General features: G+C 51.9%; 1 protein-coding gene across 1 annotated transcript; it reads left to right on the top strand.

Moving 5' to 3' along the window:
* Nucleotides 1-6,782: 6,782 nt before the first annotated feature.
* On the top strand, nt 6,783-23,324 carry EPHB6 (EPH receptor B6). Its single transcript, XM_027538793.1, has 17 exons — nt 6,783-7,073; nt 16,149-16,339; nt 16,610-16,674; nt 16,916-17,669; nt 18,379-18,534; nt 18,811-19,152; nt 19,260-19,384; nt 19,575-19,737; nt 19,974-20,088; nt 20,325-20,377; nt 20,648-20,767; nt 20,887-21,134; nt 21,389-21,562; nt 22,070-22,219; nt 22,439-22,632; nt 22,757-22,912; nt 23,020-23,324. Exons 2-17 carry the CDS (start codon nt 16,240-16,242, stop codon nt 23,126-23,128), a joined length of 3,024 nt encoding a protein of 1,007 aa, XP_027394594.1. The 5' UTR covers nt 6,783-7,073; nt 16,149-16,239; the 3' UTR covers nt 23,129-23,324.

Below are 23,324 nucleotides of genomic sequence, written 5' to 3'. Positions count from 1 at the left end.
TTTGTGGTTTTGACTTTGGCTCAGCTGCCAGTGTGGGTGCTGTAGCTACAGCCATCATGTCTGTGGTACCAGAATAAAAGTCCCCAAAGATATCCACATCCTAATCCTTGGCAACAGGGAATCAAGGTTGCTAATTCCTACCTGGAGATAGAAAGAATTATCTGGGTGGATCCAATATAATCTGTGATTATAAGTGGAAGAGGGAGAGCGTAGAGAGTCGATGAAAACACAGCCCAACATTGCTGGCTATAAAGATAGAGAACGATACAAGTTATGGAATGCAGTCATATCTAGAAACGGCACTAGGAAAGGCAAGGAGACAGTGCCTCCAAAAGGAACACAGACCTGCCTACATCTTGATTTTTTTTTCTTTTTTAAACCCAGCTGGACCTATTTCAGACCTCTGGCCTCCAGAACTATAAGATAATACCTTTGAGTTGTTTTCAGTCACTAAGTTATTTTTTGTTTGGGGGAGTTTGTGTGTGTGTGTGTGTGGCATTTGGTAGGAAACCAGGCCAATGTCCAAGGGATGATTTCAAAGCAAGACAGAGGGGAAAGGGCCACATTGGCCAGATCTGTGTCTTTTTATCATAAATTCAAAGGCTTTCTCAGAAGTGCCCCCAGTTCCTTTTCATGAAGCAGAATTCAGTTTGGGAATCTGCTCCTAACTGTAAGAAAGACTAGGAGGGCAATTACTGAAGATTTTCAGCCTCTACATTTCAGGTAGCTAAGGAGAAGAGTTGGAAATGGCTTTTTAGAAGATGATCAATTGTGTTTTATCCTTTTCTTCTGAACACTCTGAAGATATTATGCTACAACTATGGACCTTCTCATTAATCAATGCCCCAGAAAAGAAATATGAATGTATCTTGACTTTGACTCTTGTTAAAAATGAATTCTGTGTATAAATTTATAAGGTACTCACTGAAAAACTTTTACCAGAATATATCTTGGTATTGACTTCTGCCCATCAGTTTTGCTTAAAGGATGGCAAAATCTCTTTCAGTCTCATGACTCTTTGAAGTTAATTCAACTCTGTCATAAATACTCGTTAAGAACTTAGCATGTGCCAGATACTAAAATAAATTTTGTTACATTTGTCTTTTTCTTTCTCTTGTGTTTTTGATTTGTCTTCTCATTCTGGCATTATTGTCATTTTAAGTGTAGAATTCCCTCTTGTATTTTTCAGACATCTTACCTTCTCTGTTATTTAAAAGAGAACTATGTTTCACATGGCATGTCTTCCTAGCCTCGTGTTATATTTCACTAGCTTGTTTTCTGGAGTTTTAAGTCATTTTTCTTTTTTTTCTGCATGACTGAGATGTTATTTCAGCTATTGTGCCTTTCTTTCTTTTTTTTTTTCACACTCCCTTTTCATCCCAACCTTTAAAAATAGGTTCTGTATCTGCTTTTAACTCACTAAGAATATAAAGTGAAAACTTTTTCTTTAAACTCTTACATCATTACTCCTTTTTCACTTTGCCTCAGATTTTTAAAATATCTCAAGATTTGTTGTTTACTTGTTCTTAACACTGACTTGCTCCCATTGTTGCTGTTACTGCTCCTAAGTCGCTCAGTCGTGTCCGACTCTGTGCCACCCCAGAGACGGCAGCCCACCAGGCTCCCCCGTCCCTGGGATTCTCCAGGCAAGAACACTGGAGTGGGTTGCCATTTCCTTCTCCAATGGGTGAAAGTGAAAAGTGAAAGTGAAGTCGCTCAGTCGTGTCTGACTCTTCGAGACTCCATGGACTGCAGCCTACCAGGCTCCTCCGTCCATGGGATTTTCCAGGCAAGAGTACTGGAGTGGGGTGCCATCACCTTCTCCGGCTCCCACTGTTACTGGTGCTTAAAGGTCTGGTGTGATGATTCCAGAATCCCCTATGTATGGAGAAAGAAAGAAAGTGAAAGTCGTTCAGCTGTGTCTGACTCCTTGCGACGCCATGGACTGTAAATTCTCCAGGCCAGAATACTGGAGAGGGTACCCTATTCCTTCTCCAGTGGATCTTCTTGATCCAGGAACTGAACCAGGGACTCCTGCACTGCAGGTGGATTCTTTACCGACTGAGGTATCAGGGAAGCCCATGTATGGAGAGAGAGCTATGGTCTAAGACAAGGGAACATCTTGAGAACCAGAAAATGCCCCAGCCACATCCGGAGCTATAGGCAGGTCCTGCAGCAACACAGGTCACCCTTCCTATCTGGGGGGATGAGGATGTTTTCAGAAAACAATCTAGGACCAGAGTTAGAGGACAAGACTGAGTTTGGCTGGAAGAGTCAACAGTTGGACCATCTGCTCCAGGTTGCTGATCACTGCATCTTATCTGGATCCAAAGTGAGAAGAACACAGCCTATGCAAGGGAAGGGACAGAGTGGTGTGGTACACTTGTAACCCTGTCCTGCACATGGGGACTGCCTAATTCTTATTAAAGTCTGAGATGTTTTCAACTTCAACTACTATCTTTTTTGGCCACATCATTCGGTATATGTGATGTGGGATCTTAGTTTCCTAAGCAGAAATCGAACCCATGCCTCCTGCAGTGGAAGCACAGAGATCTAACCATTGGACAACCAGGGAAATCCCTTAACTGGATGTAAATCTGAGTAACTGCAGAGGATATTTCCTTTGAGATGGTGTCATATTTATTTTAGCAAGAAGAGGAGCCTAGCATTCCATTCACTCCATTAACTTCCTAGAAATCATCTTTGAACATTAAAAGCATGTATCAAAAATGGTGCTTTGGAAGGATGGGGCTTCAAGAATGTCTTACGGAAAGCTGTCCTCTTCATAGATTACAGGAAAAGTAGGTAATTGTGATCATATCAGCTCATTTGTGATGGAGACTGCTGGTTGCTGGTCTACCATGCTTCCCCTTATCCTCCCTCACTAACATATCTTTAATTTTATTTGGTACACATGCATTCCCCAGCCAATAATACACAAGGAGAAGTCAGTGGGTAGAATGCCCAGAAAGGATCTTTAAAGGGTCTTAACTCAGCTAAAACTATGCCCTTTATTCTGTGCCCATCTTCTATTTCTTGACGGAAACTAATAGACATAACTGGAACTCTGGCTAAGGGGCCAATAACCTGAGAACAAATGCGTGTGGGTCATTCAGTTGCTCTGTCATGTCCGACTCTTTGTGACCCCATAGTCTGCAGCATGCCAGGCTCCTCTGTTCATGGCATTTTCCAGGCAAGAATACTGGAGTGGGTTGCCATTTCCTCCTCCAGGGGATCTTCCCGACTTGGGGATTGAACTCACATCTCCTGCCTGTGTCTCCTGCATTGGTAGGCAGGTTCTTTAACCACTTGAGCCACCTGGAAGCCCCCTAAAGATGGAGGAGCAGAAACCTAAGTCTCGTTGACCTGGGGCTTCCATAGCACCCCCAGATTCCTCAGTTTGTAAAGCACAGCTGTACAACTTCCCCTGACATGCAGCTGACACCAATCTCTAACTGATCACCCAGCCTATCAGGAAAGAAGAGCCTTTCTCTTTTTTCTGTGCACTAACACCTCTGAATGTCTTTTTATTATTTTTCAGTTAAAGTGATGTCAAAGTGTAAGACTCTGATGGGTAAACTTTGAAGATCACTCACATCCAATGAGCATTTGGTTATCAATCACCATTGGTGTACAAATCAATTGAAACTAGATTTGTCTTTCAAACAAACCAGTCCTGCAGGTTTACTCTAGAAGTTTCTAAACATAAAAAAACCCAAGGTATAAATTGAGTTTTTGACATTTTTATTGGACAAAATGCTTGGAGATCAGACTCCAGCTTTTGGGAAGACTGCCCCCAGAGGCCTGAAGTTCAGGGGAGCCAGAGACCCTGTGAGCTTGTGTGTCTGGAGCAATGTAACACCTGTCTTGGATAAGAGGTCCAGGGGCTCAGCAAATTCCTTTATTGCTTTTCACGAGAATTATTATCACTGAAATGACTTACACAGCTCTTTGTTTATAATAACATCAGCTTACACTAGCCATTCTGAAGGGAAATATAAAAGGAGAAAACTGCACATCCTTGGGGAGTGGTAGATGTTGGAGACAGAAAAACCCAAGAAGGAGGCTAAAACAGGAAAAAACAAACAAGCAAGCAGGACCGACCAAAAAACCATCTCAAACTACCTGGAAGCTTCTACTCAGGACATTCTTTTGGCTCCAAATTTACATTGTAGAGGGCTTCCCTGATAGAAAGTGAAGTCACTCGGTCGTGTCTGACTCTTTGTGACCCCATGGACTATATGTAGCCCACCAGGCTTCTCCATCATGGGATTTTCTAGGCAAGAGTACTGGAGTGGGTTGCCATTTCCTTCTCCAGTTGGTGAAGAAGTCACCCGCAATGCAGGAGACCCAGGTTCAATTCCTGGGTCAGGAAGATCCCCTGGAGAAGGGACAGGCTACCCACTCCAGTACTCTGGCCTGGAGAATTCCATGGACTGCATGGGGTCTCAAAGTCAGACACAACTGAGTGACTTTCACCTCACTTACATTGTAGATGATTGTGTCCCAAGATAATGAATTCTGTCAGCCACAGACTTTACTAGGTCCTGGCCTTCCGGATGGAGCAAATTTAAATACTATTATTTTTTATTCACTTATACTAAAATACTTCTAAGCACCTAATGTGTGCCAGGCAAGGCACTGAATGTATTTTAGAAAGGATGTATGTCCAACTTAAAGAATTGATTACTTTTCTTTTTAATAGCCGCAGGTGGCACACGACTTACCCATACATTGTATGCCATCCACCTGCTTTTAAAATTCAGCTTGATAACACATAGGAGACTATGATACAGGGCGAATTGTCATCACAGAATTAAACCTCTTTGCCTCCAGGGTACAATGAAGCTCTCTTTGAAATCTGAATGCCTCTCATGCTTTATTAACAAAAGAAAAATAACTAATTACATAAGCCTCAAATAACAAAAACTTAATTTCACATTACAGGCACCTAACAGGCAGTATAAACAATGAGCTATGCCAGACAATAGAAAGGAATAGAATAGAGATACTTTTGCTATAATGTGAATACACGATGGATTGCAAATCACTACTGGAATTTCTGGGCTTTTTAAAGTTACTTCTATGTTTTGGTTTGATTGATACTTTTATTTTTAACATAATTTAATCATCTGCCTTTTTAAGTTTCCAAGATACCCATAACTATCTGACAATCAAATTATTACTGTATCTAGGATCATGAGTTATGTAATATTGCACAGCATGTGAAGATAAGTTTCTTCACAAAAGTCTCTCAAGGCCTTGGAGAGAACTGATTTGGAAATGAAGGCCACAGAGTTTCAGAGCAAAGAGAGGAAACAGATAAACTCACCAGTGTAAGGAGACTTACTGTCTGGATGTTCAAACGCAGAATCCCTCAACGGCATTGGGCTTGTTAATTGACTCAGATACTGCCAGTGAACAAGCCCCTTGCCCAGCAAACACTTGTTCAGCCGCCTTTATCTTTCTCTCTCTCTCACTCATTCACCCAGTTCATTAAAGCCTGTTTCTCCCAGGTGCGTCCTGAGGAGTTTCATTGTTCTGACTTTTGTACTTGTTGGCTCACAGACCTCTTTCACAATTTGCCTGCGTTTCTGAAGGCTCCTTGAGTACCAGTTTTGACCAGCCCATTTGCAGCTACTGCTTTAATAACGGGGTCTTGAATAAACGGGGAAGATAGGCGACTGGCGAAGGACAGGGTAATACGAAGAGGAGTTGGGGCGGGGGAGGCTAGACTACCCCTGACGCTTGTGTTCTTTGAAAGAGCCAGCAGGTGGTAGCAACACTTCGCTGGAAGACCTCGGCTCTGGCTTGTGAGGACAGGAACAATGGACCCCCCCTCCCTCCAATCCCATCCCGGGTTTGAGAGGAGGCTACCGATGGGCACGAACATTTTTTTCCTCGCGGTGCCCTCCTCGGTTCCTCAACGTTTCCAGGCACCCGCAGCGAGGACCTCCCACCGCCTCTCACTGCGTGGGGAGGCTCTCTCTAGAGAGCGGACCAGGGAGGAGGCACCCAGAGGTGCAGCGACTTGCCCCGGTCGTGTAAGCGCCTGGCAGAGACTTCAGGACCTCCCCTTCCAGAGCCAGGCTTCCCTGCCCTTGGGGGGAGGATGGAGGGAGGGAGAGTGGAGTCAGAAGCTCCAACGCCGAGCAAGACCCGGGGTCACCGGCGCCCAGAAGAAGGCTCAATCAGAGCCACTGTCAACCCTGCCTGCCGATCCAGCGCTCCCCACCCCGCGCCCGCCCCCGCACCCTCCAGATTCTCAGTTTGTCTTTCCCTCCACCCACTTTCTTCTTTTTTTCTCAGCTCACGCCCACCTTAATTCAAATCTGAGTGGGAACTAAAACAGTGGGTTTAGTTCCTAGAGTTGAAGCAGAAGAGCAGGGGAGGCGAGGGGGCGAGGGGGCCCCTGCCCTGCCCTGCCCTGGGTACCAGTCGCGTTGCTCTCCGGCAGCCGGAGCCCGCACGCCCGCCCCGGGGTCTTAACACCCAGCTCCCGGCCGCCTGCCCCAGGCCCGGCCGGTTTTCATCCTCCGCGCCCACGTCCACCAGCCGGTCGCACGGGCGGGCCCCGGGCGAGCCCCGCGCCGCCACCCCGCTCTCCCCCGCGCGCCCGGGCCGCGCACTCGTTGCCGAGGCCCGGGAGGGCGGGCTGGGCGCCCCGGAAGAGGGGAGAGGGAGGGCGGCCGGAGGGGCCGGAGAGGGGCGGGCGGGGCTGGGAGGGACGCGGAGGGGGCGGGTCGGGCTGCGCTCGCTCCAGCCGCCGCTCGGGCGCAGAGCAGCGGGCGGCGAGCCCCGCGACCCAGCGCGGCTACGACGAGCGCGACGCGGGCTCCGCACCATCCCCGGCGCCCCGCCTCCGGAGCAGCCCCTGCCGCCGGCCGCCGCCCCCCGGCCGCCTCGCAGCCCTGAGACGCTCGGCGCCGTGTGGATCCTGGCCGCCGAGACGGGTGGGGGTCCCCGCGCCCGAGCGGAGACCCGGAAGGCGCCGGGAGAGCGCCCAGAGCCGCGGCTCCAGTGCGGGGCCTCGGGGAGGGCGCAGATCTGCGGAGCCTGCGGCCGGCGCGAAGGTGAGCCTGGGGGTCGCAGGCGGCGTTGGGGGGCGGGGGCCGGCGTCCCGGGGGACAGGGATGCAGAAGTCGAGGGCCCCTCCAGACAGGGCCTCTGCAGATCCCAGGGTCCTCCTGGCGGGCGCGCTGAGTATCCCCCACCCCACGCGAGAGCGAGGTTTGTGATGGGTGCGTAACTGGCCCACCTGGCTCCCACCCCACCCCACCCCTGCCTGTGCCCAGCCGTAGTGACACCTCCATAACCCTGCTGCTGCTGTCCCCCACTGTGTTTCCGGAGACACTTGGTTGGTTCTGACATCGGGGGTCCTGAGTTAGGGGTCCTGGAGGAGGCGGCTCCCAGCCTTCTGAAGAGGCTTGCCCACCCCCTCTGACTCCGATGGCATCTCTCCAATCCTAGTGGAGCTGGGAGGAGCATGGAGGTTGAACGGGCACCTGCCCCCAGCTCCCCGCAGCCTATCCTGCCTCCCACCGCCCTCACCACCCAGGAGCCCTGGAGTGGAGGGAAGGCTGGGTTCCTGCTCCCCAGCCCTGAACCCCAACTTGCAACCAAAGTCACTGCTCGCTGCTCCCGGACTCCACCTCCTCGCTTTACATCTGGGTGCGTGGCCCTGCCTGCCCAGCACCCGCACCCACCAATCTTGGCTGTCTGGCACCCTCTCTCCTCCCATCCCTGGGGGAGCTGGCAGGGGCCCAGCCTAGCTGATGTTGTAATGTCCCTGGCAGTGCCCAGGGAGAGAAGCGGCTGGGCCTGTTGCCAATCAGTTAACCCTGGGCCCTGCGCCCGCCTGGGCAACTTGACTCAGGCGCTAGAAAGGGGAGATGCTGGTTCGGTGGGAAAGGAGCCGTGGGACATGGGCAGTGAAGGGCAACTGCCCAAGTCATGGGTGCTGGGGTGCTCAGATTTGCCAGGTACTGTTCAGAAGGGTGGCTGGGCTTATTCAGGGCAGTGCACATTTTTGGTGCAGAAAGATCAGGGTGAGGGCTCCTATGTACCCACCTAGTGGCCTAGGGAAGAGGACTCCTTCAGAGTCTATTGGTTCACAAGGGGCGCAAGAAGATGGCCAGCACTGGCCGCTCTCATCAGAGTGTAGGGGAGCAACAGGCAGTGATGGGCTGAGTGTGGGAAGGACAGGACCACCCCTCCTTCCCCTCCCTGCTGATCACCGTCTCCAGACCTGGGCCCTGGGCCCCCAGCACACTCCTCACTAGGTGGAAAGGGGATGCTGAGGTCTGGGGGGGCTTTGAGCCTGAGGTTTCTCTTTCTCCTTGCTCCCCTTTTACCTTCCTCTCCTAGTCCAGGTGTTTCCACAGAAGCAGCTCCTGGGACAGAACACAGTTGAGACCCTGACTAGGGGCGGAGCAGGGACAGACCCAGGGTGAGAGGGTAGGGCTCATGGGTGTCTGCCACCAGTATGAGGACCACTTGGGATCTGCAGGGATGTGCTTGCTGTCACACACACACACACACACACACACACACACACACACCTAGCACATACTCTCCTGCTCCACACCCGTCTCACCTCATATACACTCCATTACACACTCTCATACTTGAGCTCACAGGCACTGGTCCTGGCACTCATGGGCTTTCTTCCACCATCTTCCACTTACTCATCTCTCCTGTATATGTACCAATGGCCACAACACCCTCCTTCATGCCCTTTTTCTGGGGCCACGCGTGTCCCCTAGCCCCCTGCCCCCCGCCCCGCCCCCGGCATGGTACAAGCCTGAGTGGCTCATTCTAAGTGGCTGTCTGGCTAGACCCAGACACTGCCTGCATCTTAAAATCCTCCCCAGCTCCACAGCCAGCCAGGGAGTGGGAGGCACATTTCTCTGCATCTACGTGCTCTGGGGGACATTCTCTGGGGCTGCAGTCCTCCGGGGACCCAGCACTGTCCTTTGCTAGGTAATCCACGCATCAGCCTCTCCAGCCCCGGGCGGCAGGGGCTAGAGGCACCGGAGGAAAGCCACCTCCTCACTGTGGGCTCTAGATGTCTCTTTGAAGGCCACCGGGATCCTTTTCAAGGCGGGTGGCCGGAGCTCGGAGAGACAGCTACCGAGCCCATATCCAAGGTGGAGATTAAGGGCAAAGGCTGCAGCAGTAAGCTGAGCAAGGATTATCCTTGGAATTTCCTGGGCGTTTAACAGCTGCAGAACAGGACAGAGGACAGGGCCCGTGGTCCTGAGCCCTCCCACACCGGCCCTGCGACTAACAGGTGTGCAGACCAGCTCAGCAACCGCAGAAGACACACCAGCCACTTAAAACCATTGGCTTCTTTGCCCTCGGGACCTCGTCTCACCCTGCTGGCAGGCAGGCTGCTCTGCCTCCCTGGGTTCACTGTTCATGCCCCGCGTGTGTTCTGAGCCTCTCTTTCTCTTTGAAGTTGCAGGCCTTGACATCACTGAGACATCGCTGATGTCATCAGTGCTTGGCATCACTGACAAACATGGCATTATCATGGGACAATTTCAATTTCTTGGGAGAGGAGCTTAAAGGGATAGAAGTTATTTTGCTTTTATTGTTGACATCCTTTCACTCATTCGTTCCCAGATCCTACTGCCTCTCTAGATCTGCTTTCACCAGATATCTGAAAATTTCTAGATATTTTGAAACCTAAAGGCCAAAGGCGGGGAGATAAATTGTAAAGATGTTATACTAATCGAGGTTTTATAAATATTTTCCTTTTTTGTTTAGATTCTGTGAGATTTTGCTTTAATTATCGAAATAAGATATGCTCATTGTAACAAGAAAAACAATTCAAGTATGTATAAGAGACAGTTCATAAGAGCCCCCCCCACCCCCATCCTCCATTTCTGCCTCCTACAGTAACCAGTTTTAATGGCCCGATATATCATTTGCCATACCTTCCTCCAAGTTCATTGGCCTTATATTACTTAATTTTTACAAATTTGCTTTATGAATCCAGGTGCATAAATTATATTTAAGTCAGCTTGGTTTGTTCATAAATTTTCACATTTATCATTTTAATGTGAGCACAGTTAACTTTTTAAATTCTTACAGGTTTACTCATGTATTTTTAAATCTTTCATTTTTATAGAAAACAACTCTCGTAAGCTATGATTTATAAGCTAAGACTCTACACATCTTTAATCTTTGCCAGTTTGTGAAAACAAAATACAATCCCAATGTTACGAAACTGCCGTGTTTTTTGTAAACTAAAAAAAACGTAGCAAGCTTGTGGCTATAGTGTTCCTACTGTATCCAAAAGATAGAAAATGGTATAACCAGAAAAGGAGCTGAGACAAAAAAAAGGATCTGGTCATGGAATGCAGTTTTTATCACAAGAAACTTGGTCTAATCAGTTTCATTTTCTGAACTATCATTTTACATCTACATTTCTGCTGCTCCTGCTGTTTTTATTTTTAAAGCCAGTACACATCTGAAATGTGAATGTTTTCCTGATGGAGATAAGTCTTCTGCTTTTTCAGAGGTTAGAGGATTTCTAAACCCTGACCGATTCCTCTCCTGAGCTGGAGAAGACAGAGAAATCTCAAACAGGTTGAAGGGAAGAGAATGACGGGACCTGACCTTACGGAGGCCTGTCTCCCTCTGTGTGGCAGCCCGGATGTGATCGGCTGCTCCCAGGGCACCCTCCTGGACCAAATGCTGAAAGATGTCCTAGTCCTCAGCCATTGAAGGCACCTTTGAACATCAAGTTCTAAGTCTTGCCTGTTTTGTATTCCAGGCATGTGATGGAGCTGCGTGTTCTTGTCACTTACATTTCTGCCTTTGAATCTTGTTTCAAAAGAATCTGCAGTGGCAGGAATTAGTTGACAGCAGTTTCTCCATATCTTGATAATGTTACCTCTATCCTTATTTTTATCCTTGCCATAGAGATAGACTCAGTTTCTTTTTATACATTAAAAAATAAAAGACTTGGATTTATCTGGTTGGTTGGATACATAAGAGCCGACCTAACTTCCTAGTCTCACTCAGCAACAATTTTTTTCTGAAGAAACTTATTTATAACCATCCGTCTTCTGGATCCGAATCTAACCGAGGTCCTCATCAAACAGCAAAAGTACACTTCTGGGTACTTGAAAGTCCTCAACCATTTCTTTTTAATGAATACCTTTGTTCTTTGTAACATTTCAAAAAATTACTTGCGGCAATCTACATGTGATGTCTCTACTTCATTGTTTTTTTTTTTTTTTTCCTGATTCCTCTTGACATTAGCAACTGAGTGGCTTTAGCTTGTTTTATAATTGCTTCTGTTCTTTTCTGGATCTTCTGGAGAGAGGCCAGCTTCATGTTGTCATCTAGATGCATACTAAAGCTATGTAGACACCCTATTGTAGCCACAAGCCATTTACTTGTATTGTTGGTCATCAAAGCAAATGCTTGGCCATTCATCTTCTAGTATGTTCCATGTTTCACAGCTGATGTGATTGGCAGTGTGCATCTTTTTCTCTCATGTTTCGCTGTCTCTCCAAAAATTCCCTGGGACATATCCAAAGTGTTCATTATTCCTTCTCCATGATTATTTGTCTAGCTATAAGTTTAAGAAGGCACACTGCTTATAGTTTCTTCTTTGTACAGACTCCAGATTCTATCCGTGTTCTGACTGAAAGAGGCTATTTTAAAGAATATCTGCTGGCCGAATGGTATAATAGCCTTCACTGTTTAAAGATGTCTTGCTGGCATTTTCAGTTCTTGATAACAGCTTTCCTAAAGACTCTGTGACAGAGAGTGGGACAGAATCTGGTCTGCTCTACTGTGTGAAGCATGTCTTCAAATTAAGCCATTAAGATTGGGGGTGGGGTGGTGGTATACCCACAACATGAATTAAATTACTTTAGGACATTTCTTAAGCAGGCATTGTGTTTTTTAAATTCTTTTTTTGTGTGTGTGTGCAAAATTGTCAGTTATTAGTTTTATGTTTGGATTGTGTAAGAGGACTGAAATACGGAAACTATCATTAAACAGCCATTGTTGATGGGACCATGCTTTTTACTTTACCATCTCCTGGTTCTTCTTTGAAACATTAATATAATCTGTGAATGATTTTTGTAGCATTTGGGACAGTATTGGCAAAGAACTTCTGCTTCTTAGTAATAATTTGCTGCTACTGCTGCTAAGTCACTTCAGTCGTGTCTGACTCTGTGCAACCCCATAGATGGCAGCCCACCAGGCTCCCCCGTCCCTGGGATTCTCCAGGCAAGACCACTGGAGTGGGTTGCCATTTCCTTCTCCAATGCAGGAAAGTGAAAAGTGAAAGGGAAGTCGCTCAGTCGTGTCCGACTCTTCGCGACCCCATGGACTGCAGCCCACCAGGCTCCTCCATCCATGGGATTCTCCAGGCAAGAGTACTGGAGTAGGGTACCATTGCCTTCTCCCATATGGAAATGATTCTTCCCCACCCCCACCCCAGCTTTAAAAAAGTGAAGTCACTCAGTCGTGTCTGACTCTTTGCGACCCCATGGACTGTAGCCCACCAGGCTTCTCCATCCATGGAATTTTCTAGGCAAGAGTACTGGAGTGGGTTGCCATTTCCTTCTCCAGGGGATCTTTCTGACCCAGGGATCAAACCCGGGTCTCCTGCATTGCAGGCAGACACTTTACCATCTGAGCCATACTGAGATACAATTGACATATAATATTGTGTAAGTTCAAGGTATACAAGGTGGAAATTTCCAGATGCTCCTTACTTGTTTCCATATGCCATAAACTGAACTCTTCATTTCTCATATGGTGTTCTAGAGGCCTGAAAGGTAAATTTTAGTGGCCACTTGGCAGACATCCACTCATGTCAGGCCATGCAGATGCACAAATGGTGTCTTTTCATGAAAATCACCTGGAGATAACACTGAAGGCTTCAGCCTAGGCATACCCAGCATTAACTGAAAAAAAATGAGACTGGTAAGAATCAAATCATGATTTTCACCTTTGTCAAAGTAAAATGTCGTTTAGTAGTTTGGTCTCAGTTTCGTTGTGAAATGTGTAATTTTTTTGGTTCCAACTTCCAATTGGCTTTTATTTTTGCTTTCAATCTTTTCAGTCTTTTGAGCAACATGCCTCTTGTTTTCTTCTCAAGAGAAATCAATGGCCTCTACTTCTCTTGTCCATGCAACTCACAGGCTTTTGAGACTCAGTCATAGGGAGAGAGAGAGCTCGTCTTAGACCAGCTGACCTTAGACCAACGAGCAAAGAAAGGTTTGAGCCCGTTTTCCTTCACCGTGACCCTGGAGGCAGCCACGACTCTTAGTCCTGTGTTTGTGAGCTGCAGTGTTGTGCTTCTAAAGGCTGGAGAATGTTTTATATAAAAACATAGCTTATCACATAGTCCTGACAAACCATTTTGAGGGCATGAACACTATTTTGATTCATTTTACTGAATAGTTATTATTTTTAGGTAATAATTGGAGAAGGAAATGGCAACCCACTCCAGTGTTCTTGCCTGGAGAATACCAGGGACAGGGGAGCCTGGTTGGCTGCTGTCTATGGGGTCGCACAGAGTCAGACACGACTGAAGCGACTTAGCAGCAGCAGCAGCAGCAGGGCTTCCCTGGTGGCTCAGATGGTAAAGAATCTCTGTGCAATATGGGAGACCAGGGTTCAATCTTTGGGTCAGGGAAGATGCCTTGGAGAAGGGAATGGCAACCTACTCCAGTATTCTTGCCTGGAGAATTCCACGGGCAGAGGAGCCTGGCAGGCTATAGTCTATGGGGTGGCAAAGAGTCGGACTCAATTGAGCAACTAACACTTCCACTTTTCATTCAACAGTTATTATTTACAGATTTGAAATTTTGAAGATTTCACTGAAAAATAATATGCATGCAAGATTTTTATCATTAATAGTTTTATCTTAATTAATCAATTTATTTATGGCCATTTCCTTTGGCATGTGGGATCTTAGTTCCCCCACCAGGGATCAAACTCACACCCCCTGAATTGGGACCAAGGAGTCTTAAGCACTGGACCTCCAGGGACGTCCCAAGATTTTAAACTGTAAAAACTAAAGCTTTATATAGCAACTTCCCTATCTATTTTACATATGGTAATGTGTATGCTTCAGTGCTTCCTCCCACCGTCTCCTTACCCCTGTGTGTCCAAAGTCTGTTCTCTATGTCTGCATCTCTATTCCTGCCCTGCAAACAGGTTCATCAGTATCATTTTTTGACATGGTACTCTGTGTCAAGCTAGAAGGGTGGGATGGGGTGGTTTCTAGAGGGAGAGTACATGTGTATACTTATGGCTGATTCATTCAGGCAGAAATCAACACAATATTGTAAAGGAATTATCCTCCAATTAAAAATAAATTTCTAAAAACTGAAGAAGGACAAGAAAAAAAAATAAAGAGGATATGAGAGTAAATGCTTCTTGCATTATTCCTCATGCTTTCCCTCTCCCTTTCTTCCCAGCTTTTGTCTGCCTTTCTTTAAGATCCTTACATACATGTGTGTATGCTAAGTCACTTCAGTCATGTCTAACTCTTTGCAACCCCATGGACCATAGCCCACTTGCCTTCCCTGTCCATTGGATTCTCTAGGCAAGACTACTGGAGTGGGTTGCCATGCCCCCCTCCAGGGGATCTTCCCAACCCAGGGACTGAACCTACATCTCCTATATTAGCAGATGGGTTCTTTACCACTTGTGCCATCTGGGAAACCCCTTTACAAACCTACGTATTATATATGTAAGGCCTTCTTAGGTTACCAATCAGGCGCATACTGTATATGACTCTGCAATGGACTATGTACTTTCACTTGGACATTATTTCCATATCAATACATAAACACTAGCCCTTATTCTTTCTGGAGGCTGTGCCATAATTTTTTTAGTCATCTTTCTATTGATGAACAGTTACTTTGCTGTATTTTCCCTTACCAACAATGATGCAATAAATATTCTTGTTCGAACATCTGTGCAAAGGAATCCAGGTATATATACCTGAAGGACAAATTCTTAGACGTGAACCTGCTAGATAGACATCACCAATGGTCCTTCTAAGAGTATACACCAACTCAAGCCCACAAGAGTATACACCAACTCGAACCCACAGCGAATACAAGAGAGCCTGTTTCTCACACCACCTCCTACTCAGGCATTGTTAATTTCATAGAACAAATGACATGCCTCCCTTTCATTGTGAGTAAGCTAGGGAGCATCTTTATATACATATAAGGGCATGCATTTATTTTTCTGTAAGCCAGAGAAAAAACATACCGCTTGGAGAGAGAGGACCTAAATAGCTCTGTCCCTTCTTCATCCTGGCTGCTTTAACAGGCAGAATCTTTCTGCCTTTGTTCATTTTCGTGTCTGCTCTTGCACCCTCCCTCACTTCATACCCACAGCTCTCCTTCTGCTGTCCCTCTCGCTTCACTGCCTCTCTGAAATGTCCTAGAGTGTCCAAGTCTGATGGGGGTTGGGAAGTGTTGGGGAGAGGGGACCGTGTGTCCCCCCAGGGAAGGAGTAGCTTGTAACTCCCCTGCTTTTAATGAGAAGCATCTTCTGACTTTCTATACAGGGCAGCCTTAGGAGGAAGAGAGGAGAATAAATGAAGAGAAAGAACTTGAATAGCTCCTTCCAGAAGAAAAGGGGTACAACTGGCTCAGAGCTACCCTGTGCTCTAAGTTCTTTTGTTGTCTAGCTCAGTCATGTCCAACTCTTTTGCAACCCCATGGACTGTAGCCCACCAGGCTCCTCTGTCCATGGAGATTTCCTAGGCAAGAATACTGGTGTGGGTTGCCATTTCCTTCTCCGGGGGATCTTGCTGACCCAGGAATCAAACCCGCGTCTCCTGCCTTGCAGGCAGATTCTTTATCACTGTGCCACCTGGATCAGGGAGGGCCATGAGCAACAGATGCTCAGAGATGGGTCACCTGCGCAGTGTAGGAGGTAGACCGACTGGGCACGTGGTCCCCCAAAATGGTGGACTCGACACAGGTCAGGAGAGATTCGGCTTCCTGTTGGCCCCACCCATGGTTGGTGCTGGGGCACTTTGATAGCTTCAGGGGGAGACCCAGGGCCAGGTTTTGGAGGCTGTACCAACTGTGAAGCAATGTGGTTACTTCTCACTGGCCTCTTCTTTCCTTTGTATCTGGAAGCAGGCTTGGCTGCAGACTCCAGCCTTGCAAAGCAGCAGCCCCACTTGGGAGCAGGGTGGTGGCAGGGCCATGGTGGGAGCCCTGAAGATGCCTCATGGCTGCTGAGGGGGCTGCCCCATCAGGGAGCAGAGCGGCGGGCATGGTCGGCAGCCTGTGGGTTCTAGCCCTGGTGTCCTCAGTCCTGGCTCTGGAAGGTAAGCCGGGAGGGGAGACGGAAGAAGTCCACCTGCCAGTAGAGACCCAGCACATGTGGGAAGTAGGAAAGATTCAGAAAAGAGTGAGACATCAAGAGAGGAAAAGGGATGGGGAAAGTTTCAGAGAAGGGCTCCCAGGAGACAATCAGGCTCCTGTTGGTCAGTTAAATGAATCTGGGAGGAAAATTCTCTTCCCAGTGGGGCTGGGGTGGGCTTAGCCCTGCCAGCTGAAGGCCTGGCCGCTGAGTATCCCTTCTTGTCTCTGGGCAGAGGTGTTGCTGGACACCACTGGAGAGACATCTGAGATTGGCTGGCTCACCTACCCACCAGGTGGGGTGAGTATCACTCTTGCATTCTGAGCCGGCGCCCCTCCCAATGCTCCAATCAGAAGCTCCGTGATTCTGGGGAGGAGACCCTCAGTGGAGATGGCTGGGTTAAGAGGTCTGCCCTCCAGAGGAAGAGGACTTTTAGGCATCCTCAGTGGCTTTGCATGTGCTTAATTCTAAGATGGGCTGGAAGGGATATGCCCCGCCTCCCTGCCCCCTACGGACCCACCTCTGTGGTTCTTCCCTGCAGTGGGATGAAGTGAGCGTTCTGGACGACCAGCGACGCCTGACTCGGACCTTCGAGGCATGCCACGTGGCCGGGGCCGCTCCAGGCCTGGGGCAGGACAACTGGCTGCAGACACACTTTGTGGAGCGGCGAGGGGCCCAGCGGGCGCACATCCGACTGCACTTCTCGGTGCGGGCCTGCTCCAGCCTGGGCGTGGCGGGGGGCACCTGCCGGGAGACCTTCACGCTTTACTACCGCCAGGCCGAGGAGCCCGACGGCCCCGACAGCATCTCCTCCTGGCACCTCAAACGCTGGACCAAGGTGGACACGATCGCGGCGGATGAGAGTTTTCCTGCCTCCTCGGCCTGGGCGGTGGGCCCCCCGCGGGCCGGGCAGAGAGCGGGGCTGCAGCTGAACGTCAAGGAGCGGAGCTTCGGGCCCTTAACCCAGCGCGGCTTCTACGTGGCTTTCCAGGACACGGGGGCCTGCCTGGCCCTCGTGGCGGTCAAGCTCTTCTCCTATGCCTGCCCCTCTGTGCTCCGCGCCTTCGCCTCCTTTCCTGAGACGCAGGCCAGTGGGGCCGGGGGCGCCTCCCTGGTGGCGGCCGTGGGCACCTGTGTGGCACACGCGGAGCCGGAGGAGGATGGAGCAGGGGGCCAGGCAGCGGGCAGCTCCCCCAGGCTGCACTGCAACGGGGAGGGCAAGTGGATGGTTGCCGTCGGGGGCTGCCGCTGCCAGCCAGGGCACCAGCCTGCACGGGGAGACAAGGCCTGCCAAGGTGAGACCCCACTCCCTTGTACTTGAGATCACTCCTGAACGGGTCCACACTTCATTTTGTACCCCCCCCCCCCCCGCACCCCACACACACAAAGGTCAACAATAAGCTGTTTTAGGAAAGGACCCTTGTTTTCTCCGGATTTATTTCCTAAAGCACCCAGGCTTGCTTTCGTCCACTCATCTGAAACTTCTGGAACATTCTGGAGAATTCCACAGCACTTGCTGGGGCTCCCAGGGCTACAGGCCTCTGAAGGGATGGCGATGAAAGGCATTGAAGTCCTGGGCTGTGGTGGGATGGGGCCCTTTGTCTGTATTTGCTGTCTAGCTAGGGATGGATCATCCCATGGCCAGGATCCTCCTGGGAGGCATTGGGTACAACTGAACAGGGTGATTCTGCTGTAAGTGCAGGCTGCAGGCGGCCTCTGCAGACGGAGGTTATGAAGGCAGGCCACGCTCTGCCTCTAGTGCCTGGCCTGCTGCAGCCCCCACCACACAGGGCTTTTTCCATCAATGGAAATGTAATTCTGCCCCCAGAAAAATGGCAGAAGTCGTGTCAGGGTCTGCCCGAAGGAGGCAGAGAGGGAGGAGAGGGGTGAGGAGGAGAGGCAGATCTCGGGAGGAACCCCAGGCCTGGGGGAATGGCAGTGCCAGTGTTGGGGGGGCTCAGGATGGAGAGTGGACCTGAGGCCACTCCCTCCTCTGCCCCTTAGCCTGCCCTCGGGGGTCCTACAAAGCCTTGGCTGGGAATGCCCCCTGCTCACCATGCCCTGCCCGCAGCCACGCCCTGGCCCCTGCGGCCCCTGTGTGCCCCTGCCTGGAGGGCTTCTTCCGGGCCAGTTCAGACCCCCCAGAGGCTCCCTGCACTGGTGAGTTCCCAACCCACCCCAGGGATGGAATCGGGATGCAGTGGGGCCAGGAGAGGGTGAGCCTGAGGGCAGTGGGGTGGCTAGTTGGCATTTGCAGTGACTTTTTCCTCCTCTGTCCTTGCTTTCCTTCCCCACCACTTTTCCCTGCTGCTCCCCTCCCGGCCCATCTTGGTTCCTCCCTCCACTGTCTCCTTCCTTTTTATTTTCCCCATCACCTCCACCCCACAACTCCCTACTCCCTGGCCCTTGTCCGCCTCATGCGCGCGGTCTCCCCAGGCCCACCGTCAGCCCCCCAGGAGCTGTGGTTCGAGGTGCAGGGCTCCGCCCTCATGCTGCACTGGCGCCTGCCTCGGGAGCTTGGGGGCCGCGGGGACCTGCTTTTCAACGTGGTGTGCAAGGAGTGCGGAGGGGCCGGGGGCCAGGGCCCTTGTCGCCGCTGTAGGGACGAGGTGCATTTCGACCCCCGCCAGAGGGGCTTGACCGAGAGCCGCGTGCTCATCGGGGGGCTGCGGCCACACGTACCCTACATCCTGGAGGTGCAAGCTGTCAACGGGGTGTCGGAGCTCAGCCCTGACCCTCCCCAGGCTGCAGCCATCAATGTAAGCACCAGCCACGCAGGTGAGCCTCAGCCACCCCAAGCTTCCAGTCTCCTCCTTAGAATGCCCCCGTGCCCCACTCCTGCTCTCCAGCCCGTGGAAACCCCACTAATGTCACCCCCACGCCAGTTCCCTCCGCAGTCCCTGCCGTGCACCAGGTGAGTCGCGCCTCCAACAGCATCACTGTGTCCTGGCCACAGCCTGACCAGACCAACGGAAACATCCTGGACTATCAGCTCCGCTACTATGACCAGGTAGGGAGCAGAGGGCACCCCTGGTGGGGCTGGTGGGAGGTTCCAGGGGCCCCACAGTGGGGCGAGAGGTGGGGGGACCGGAGGGGTGCCTCAGGACCCTGCAGCAGGGGAGTGAGGAATGTGGGAGGCAGGCAGGGGGGACCAGGACCCCACGGCCGGCAGGGAGTGAGTGGCTGTCGCCCCTCTCCAGGCAGAAGATGAATCCCACTCCTTCACCCTGACCAGCGAGACCAACACAGCCACCGTGACCAAGCTGAGCCCCGGCCACATCTACGGCTTCCAGGTGCGGGCGCGGACAGCTGCGGGCCACGGCCCCTATGGGGGCAAGGTCTACTTCCAGACGCTGCCTCAAGGTGAGGGGAGGCCTGGGTGGGGTGGGGGCAGCCCGAAGGGATGGTGAGGAAGGGCTTGGGGCCCATCCAGACCTTGAACCTTCACCCCGACCCTCCAGACCAGGAGAGTATCTGCCCCTTGATCTTCAGTTCCATGGTGGGGTGGGGGGCGGTGCAGGTAGGTGGTTGCATGAGGGAAGGATGCTCCGGCATGTGAGATCTTACTCACCTGTGCCCCTGGGCGGCTGGTTCTCCAGGTGAGCTGTCCGCTCAACTTCCTGAGAGGCTTTCCTTGGTGGTTGGGTCCATCCTGGGGGCGCTGGCCTTCCTTCTGCTGGCGGCCATCACCGTGCTGGCTCTCGTCTTCCAGAGGTGAGCCCCTCCCCGCCATGGCCAGGTACCATTCCCTCCACACGGCCCCAAGTCCTGACAGCCCTGGAGTTCCCCAGGGAAACCCCCACCAGCATCCTCTACCCCCAGCAGCCCCCGGCCCCTGGGTCTGGCTGTCTCCCACCCCCGAGCCCTGGCAGGACCTTGGCCTCTGCGGGGTAGACTGGGGAGGGGACAGATGGGAGTGTGACTGCAGGACTGTGGTTTTTGTCCCCCAGGAAGCGGCGTGGAACCGGCTACATGGAACAACTGCAGCAGTACAGCAGCCCAGGTTGGGGTGGGGCCGGGAAGTGGGGGGCGGGGGAGTTGGAATCAGAACGGCCTGAGAAGGAAGGATGAAGACCCCAGAAGTGGGGCAGGAGGGGGCGGAGGAATGGGGCAGTGAGTCTGGGACAGCTGAGAACTGTCCAGGGGTACCCCCAGGCAGGGCCCGGCCCCCCGGTTTGCGGGCAGCTCCTTGGCACTGTCTTTGGAAGTGAGAGAGCAAGCCTGGGGTGTGTGAACACGTCCCCTCTTCATGGACCACCCCCTATGCCTACAGGGCTCGGGGTGAAGTACTACATCGATCCCTCCACCTACGAGGACCCCTGTCAGGCCATCCGAGAATTTGCCCGGGAGGTCGACCCCACGTACATCAAGATCGAGGAGGTCATTGGGGCAGGTACCGCATGGGGGCAGAGGAGGGCATGGAAGGGGGTCCCAGGAGGGTCCCTTCTGAACAGGGTAGGACACCTCGAGTCCTTCCTGGGGATCCCCCTCAGCCTGCACCTGCTCCCGCAGGGTCCTTCGGGGAGGTGCGCCGGGGCCGTCTGCAGCCCCGGGGACGGCGGGAGCAGGCCGTGGCCATCCAGGCCCTGTGGACCGGAGGTGCTGAGAGTTTGCAGATGGCCTTTCTTGGTCAGGCTGCCATGCTGGGCCAGTTTCAGCACCCCAACATCTTGCGGCTGGAAGGTGTGGTCACCAGGAGTCGGCCCTTCATGGTGCTGACGGAACTCATGGAGCTGGGCCCCCTGGACAGCTTCTTGAGGGTCAGTCAGGCTGGTGGTGAGGTGGTGCTGGCGAGGGGAGACTTGGGCCGGGAAAGTGGGCAGTTCTTAGCTGTCCGGGACCCACAGCCCCATCCCTCAGCTCCCTCCTGCCCCTGCCTCTGGGGTCTTCAGCCTTCATTCTCAGGCCATTCTGATTCCAAATGGCCCTTGCCCTTGGGTGTCAGTGTGTCTGTGTGATGTGTCTAGGTACCCCCCTGCTTTTGCTGACCTCTGTCCCCCCCACCGTCCCCTAGCAGCGGGAGGGCCAGTTCAGCAGCCTGCAGTTGGTGGCCATGCAGCGGGGTGTGGCCGCTGCTATGCAGTACCTATCCAGCTTCGGCTTCGTGCACCGCGCACTCTCTGCCCACAGCGTGCTGGTGAACAGCCACCTGGAGTGCAAAGTGGCTCGTCTCGGCCGCAGTCCTCAGGTGAGAGCACAGCCTCGGGGGCCCGGCCTCTCAGGGGCGGGGGAGGGGGTTGCCGGAGGACAAGCTGGGACCAAGGGCGGTGGGTGCCTCAGGTGGCAAACCTTAGAGTCTGAAGGGGCGGAGCTCACCTGGGTGGTGGAGCGAACCCCGGGCGAAGGGGCACAGCGGGACGTCAGGAATGGACTAAGGACACTGAGGGAGAGAGGGGAGTCCTCCTAGGACCACCTCCTGCCCTTCCCTAATGCTGACCAGTGTCAGAATCCCTGGGTACCAATCCACACACCACCTTCAAGCTCTGTGACTTTGCACAAGTTTGTATTTCTCTACGTCTCAGCCTCTGTACCTGCAAAATGGAGACAATGCCGTCCGTGATACAGGGTCATTACAGGATTAAACGAGATGCTTGCTGTGAAACCCTTGATGCACATCTGAGCACTTAGTAGTTGATCAGTAACTAGGACCATGGCTCTGATTATTGCTATTGTTACTTTCAACCCTACCCCTCAGGGCCCAAGTTGTCTGCTTCGCTGGGCAGCCCCAGAGGTCATCACACACGGGAAACATACAACATCCAGTGATGTCTGGAGCTTCGGGATAGTGATGTGGGAAGTGATGAGCTATGGAGAGCGGCCCTACTGGGACATGAGTGACCAGGAGGTGAGCTCATGACCTGGACAGTGATGATTCCCCACCCCTGTCCGTCCAACCCACCAGCCTCACAGCCTCAAACATTCGAAGCCCTCCATCCTGGAATACATTCACGTTCTAAGATCTCATGGGTCTCATAGTTCCTTTCCAACCTCATGCTTACCTAACGATACATTCCTTTCCACTAGCAATGGCCTCTAAGCACCATCTTCTTCCTCTAATCCCCAGGTGCTAAATGCAATCGAGCAGGAATTCCGGCTGCCCCCGCCTCCAGGCTGTCCACCTGGACTGCACCTGCTTATGCTGGACACTTGGCAGAAGGATCGTACCCAGCGACCTCACTTTGACCAGCTGGTGGCTGCATTTGACAAGATGATCCGCAAGCCAGACACTCTGCAGGCTGGCGGGAGCCCCGGGGACAGGTCTGGAGCTTTGGCGTTAGAGCCCGGGAGAGCCAGGGAGGGTTGATGCAGACCCACAAAGGAAACTGAGGAGAGGGGACAAGGATGAAGAGGAGACTTTGACCTGCCTGCCCCGCCCTCCCAGACCTTCCCAGGCCCTGCTGAATCCTGTAGCCCTGGACTTTCCGTCTCTGGACTCCCCTCAGGCCTGGCTCTCGGCCATCGGCCTGGAGTGCTACCAGGACAACTTCTCCCAGTCTGGCCTCTGCACCTTCGGTGATGTGGCTCAGCTCAGCCTGGAGTAAGCCGGGAGGGTCTGGGAGGGGAGCCTCGGCCCAGGGCCAGGGGTGGGGCCTGGGGTCTTGGAGACACGGGCCCCGATTTTTTTTCCCTTCTGTCCCCCTCTAGAGACCTGCCCGCCCTGGGGGTCACCCTGGCTGGCCACCAGAAGAAGCTGTTACACCACATTCAGCTCCTGCAGCAGCACTTGAGGCCGCCGGGCCCCGTGGAGGTCTGAGGTCTGGGCGGGAAGCTACGACGTGAGGATGCCTGTAACCAAGTCCTGGATGAGGGTCCCGGGGGGCCAAGGGAGATGTGAGCCCGGCTCCACGCCCGCCAGCCACACACTAAACCCAACCCTTGGGGCACCGCCCTGCCGGGTCTTATACTGCCCTCCCCACATTAAAGGGAAAGAAGGGATTTTGCACATCGGA

The sequence above is a fragment of the Bos indicus x Bos taurus genome, chromosome 4, assembly GCF_003369695.1.
Source record: "Bos indicus x Bos taurus breed Angus x Brahman F1 hybrid chromosome 4, Bos_hybrid_MaternalHap_v2.0, whole genome shotgun sequence".
Lineage (NCBI taxonomy): Eukaryota > Metazoa > Chordata > Mammalia > Artiodactyla > Bovidae > Bos > Bos indicus x Bos taurus.
Note: the sequence above shows the minus strand (reverse complement) of the source record. Positions and strands in the feature narration are given on the sequence as shown.

Bases quoted from the DNA above. Each gene is read 5' to 3' on its own strand.
- EPHB6 (XM_027538793.1), top strand. From the start codon at position 16,240: ATGGCTGCTGAGGGGGCTGCCCCATCAGGGAGCAGAGCGGCGGGCATG. The intron at 16,340-16,609 runs GTAAGCCGGGAG...GTCTCTGGGCAG, and splicing joins CTCAGTCCTGGCTCTGGAAG to AGGTGTTGCTGGACACCACT. The intron at 19,153-19,259 runs GTGAGCCTCAGC...CCCCCACGCCAG, and splicing joins TGTAAGCACCAGCCACGCAG to TTCCCTCCGCAGTCCCTGCC.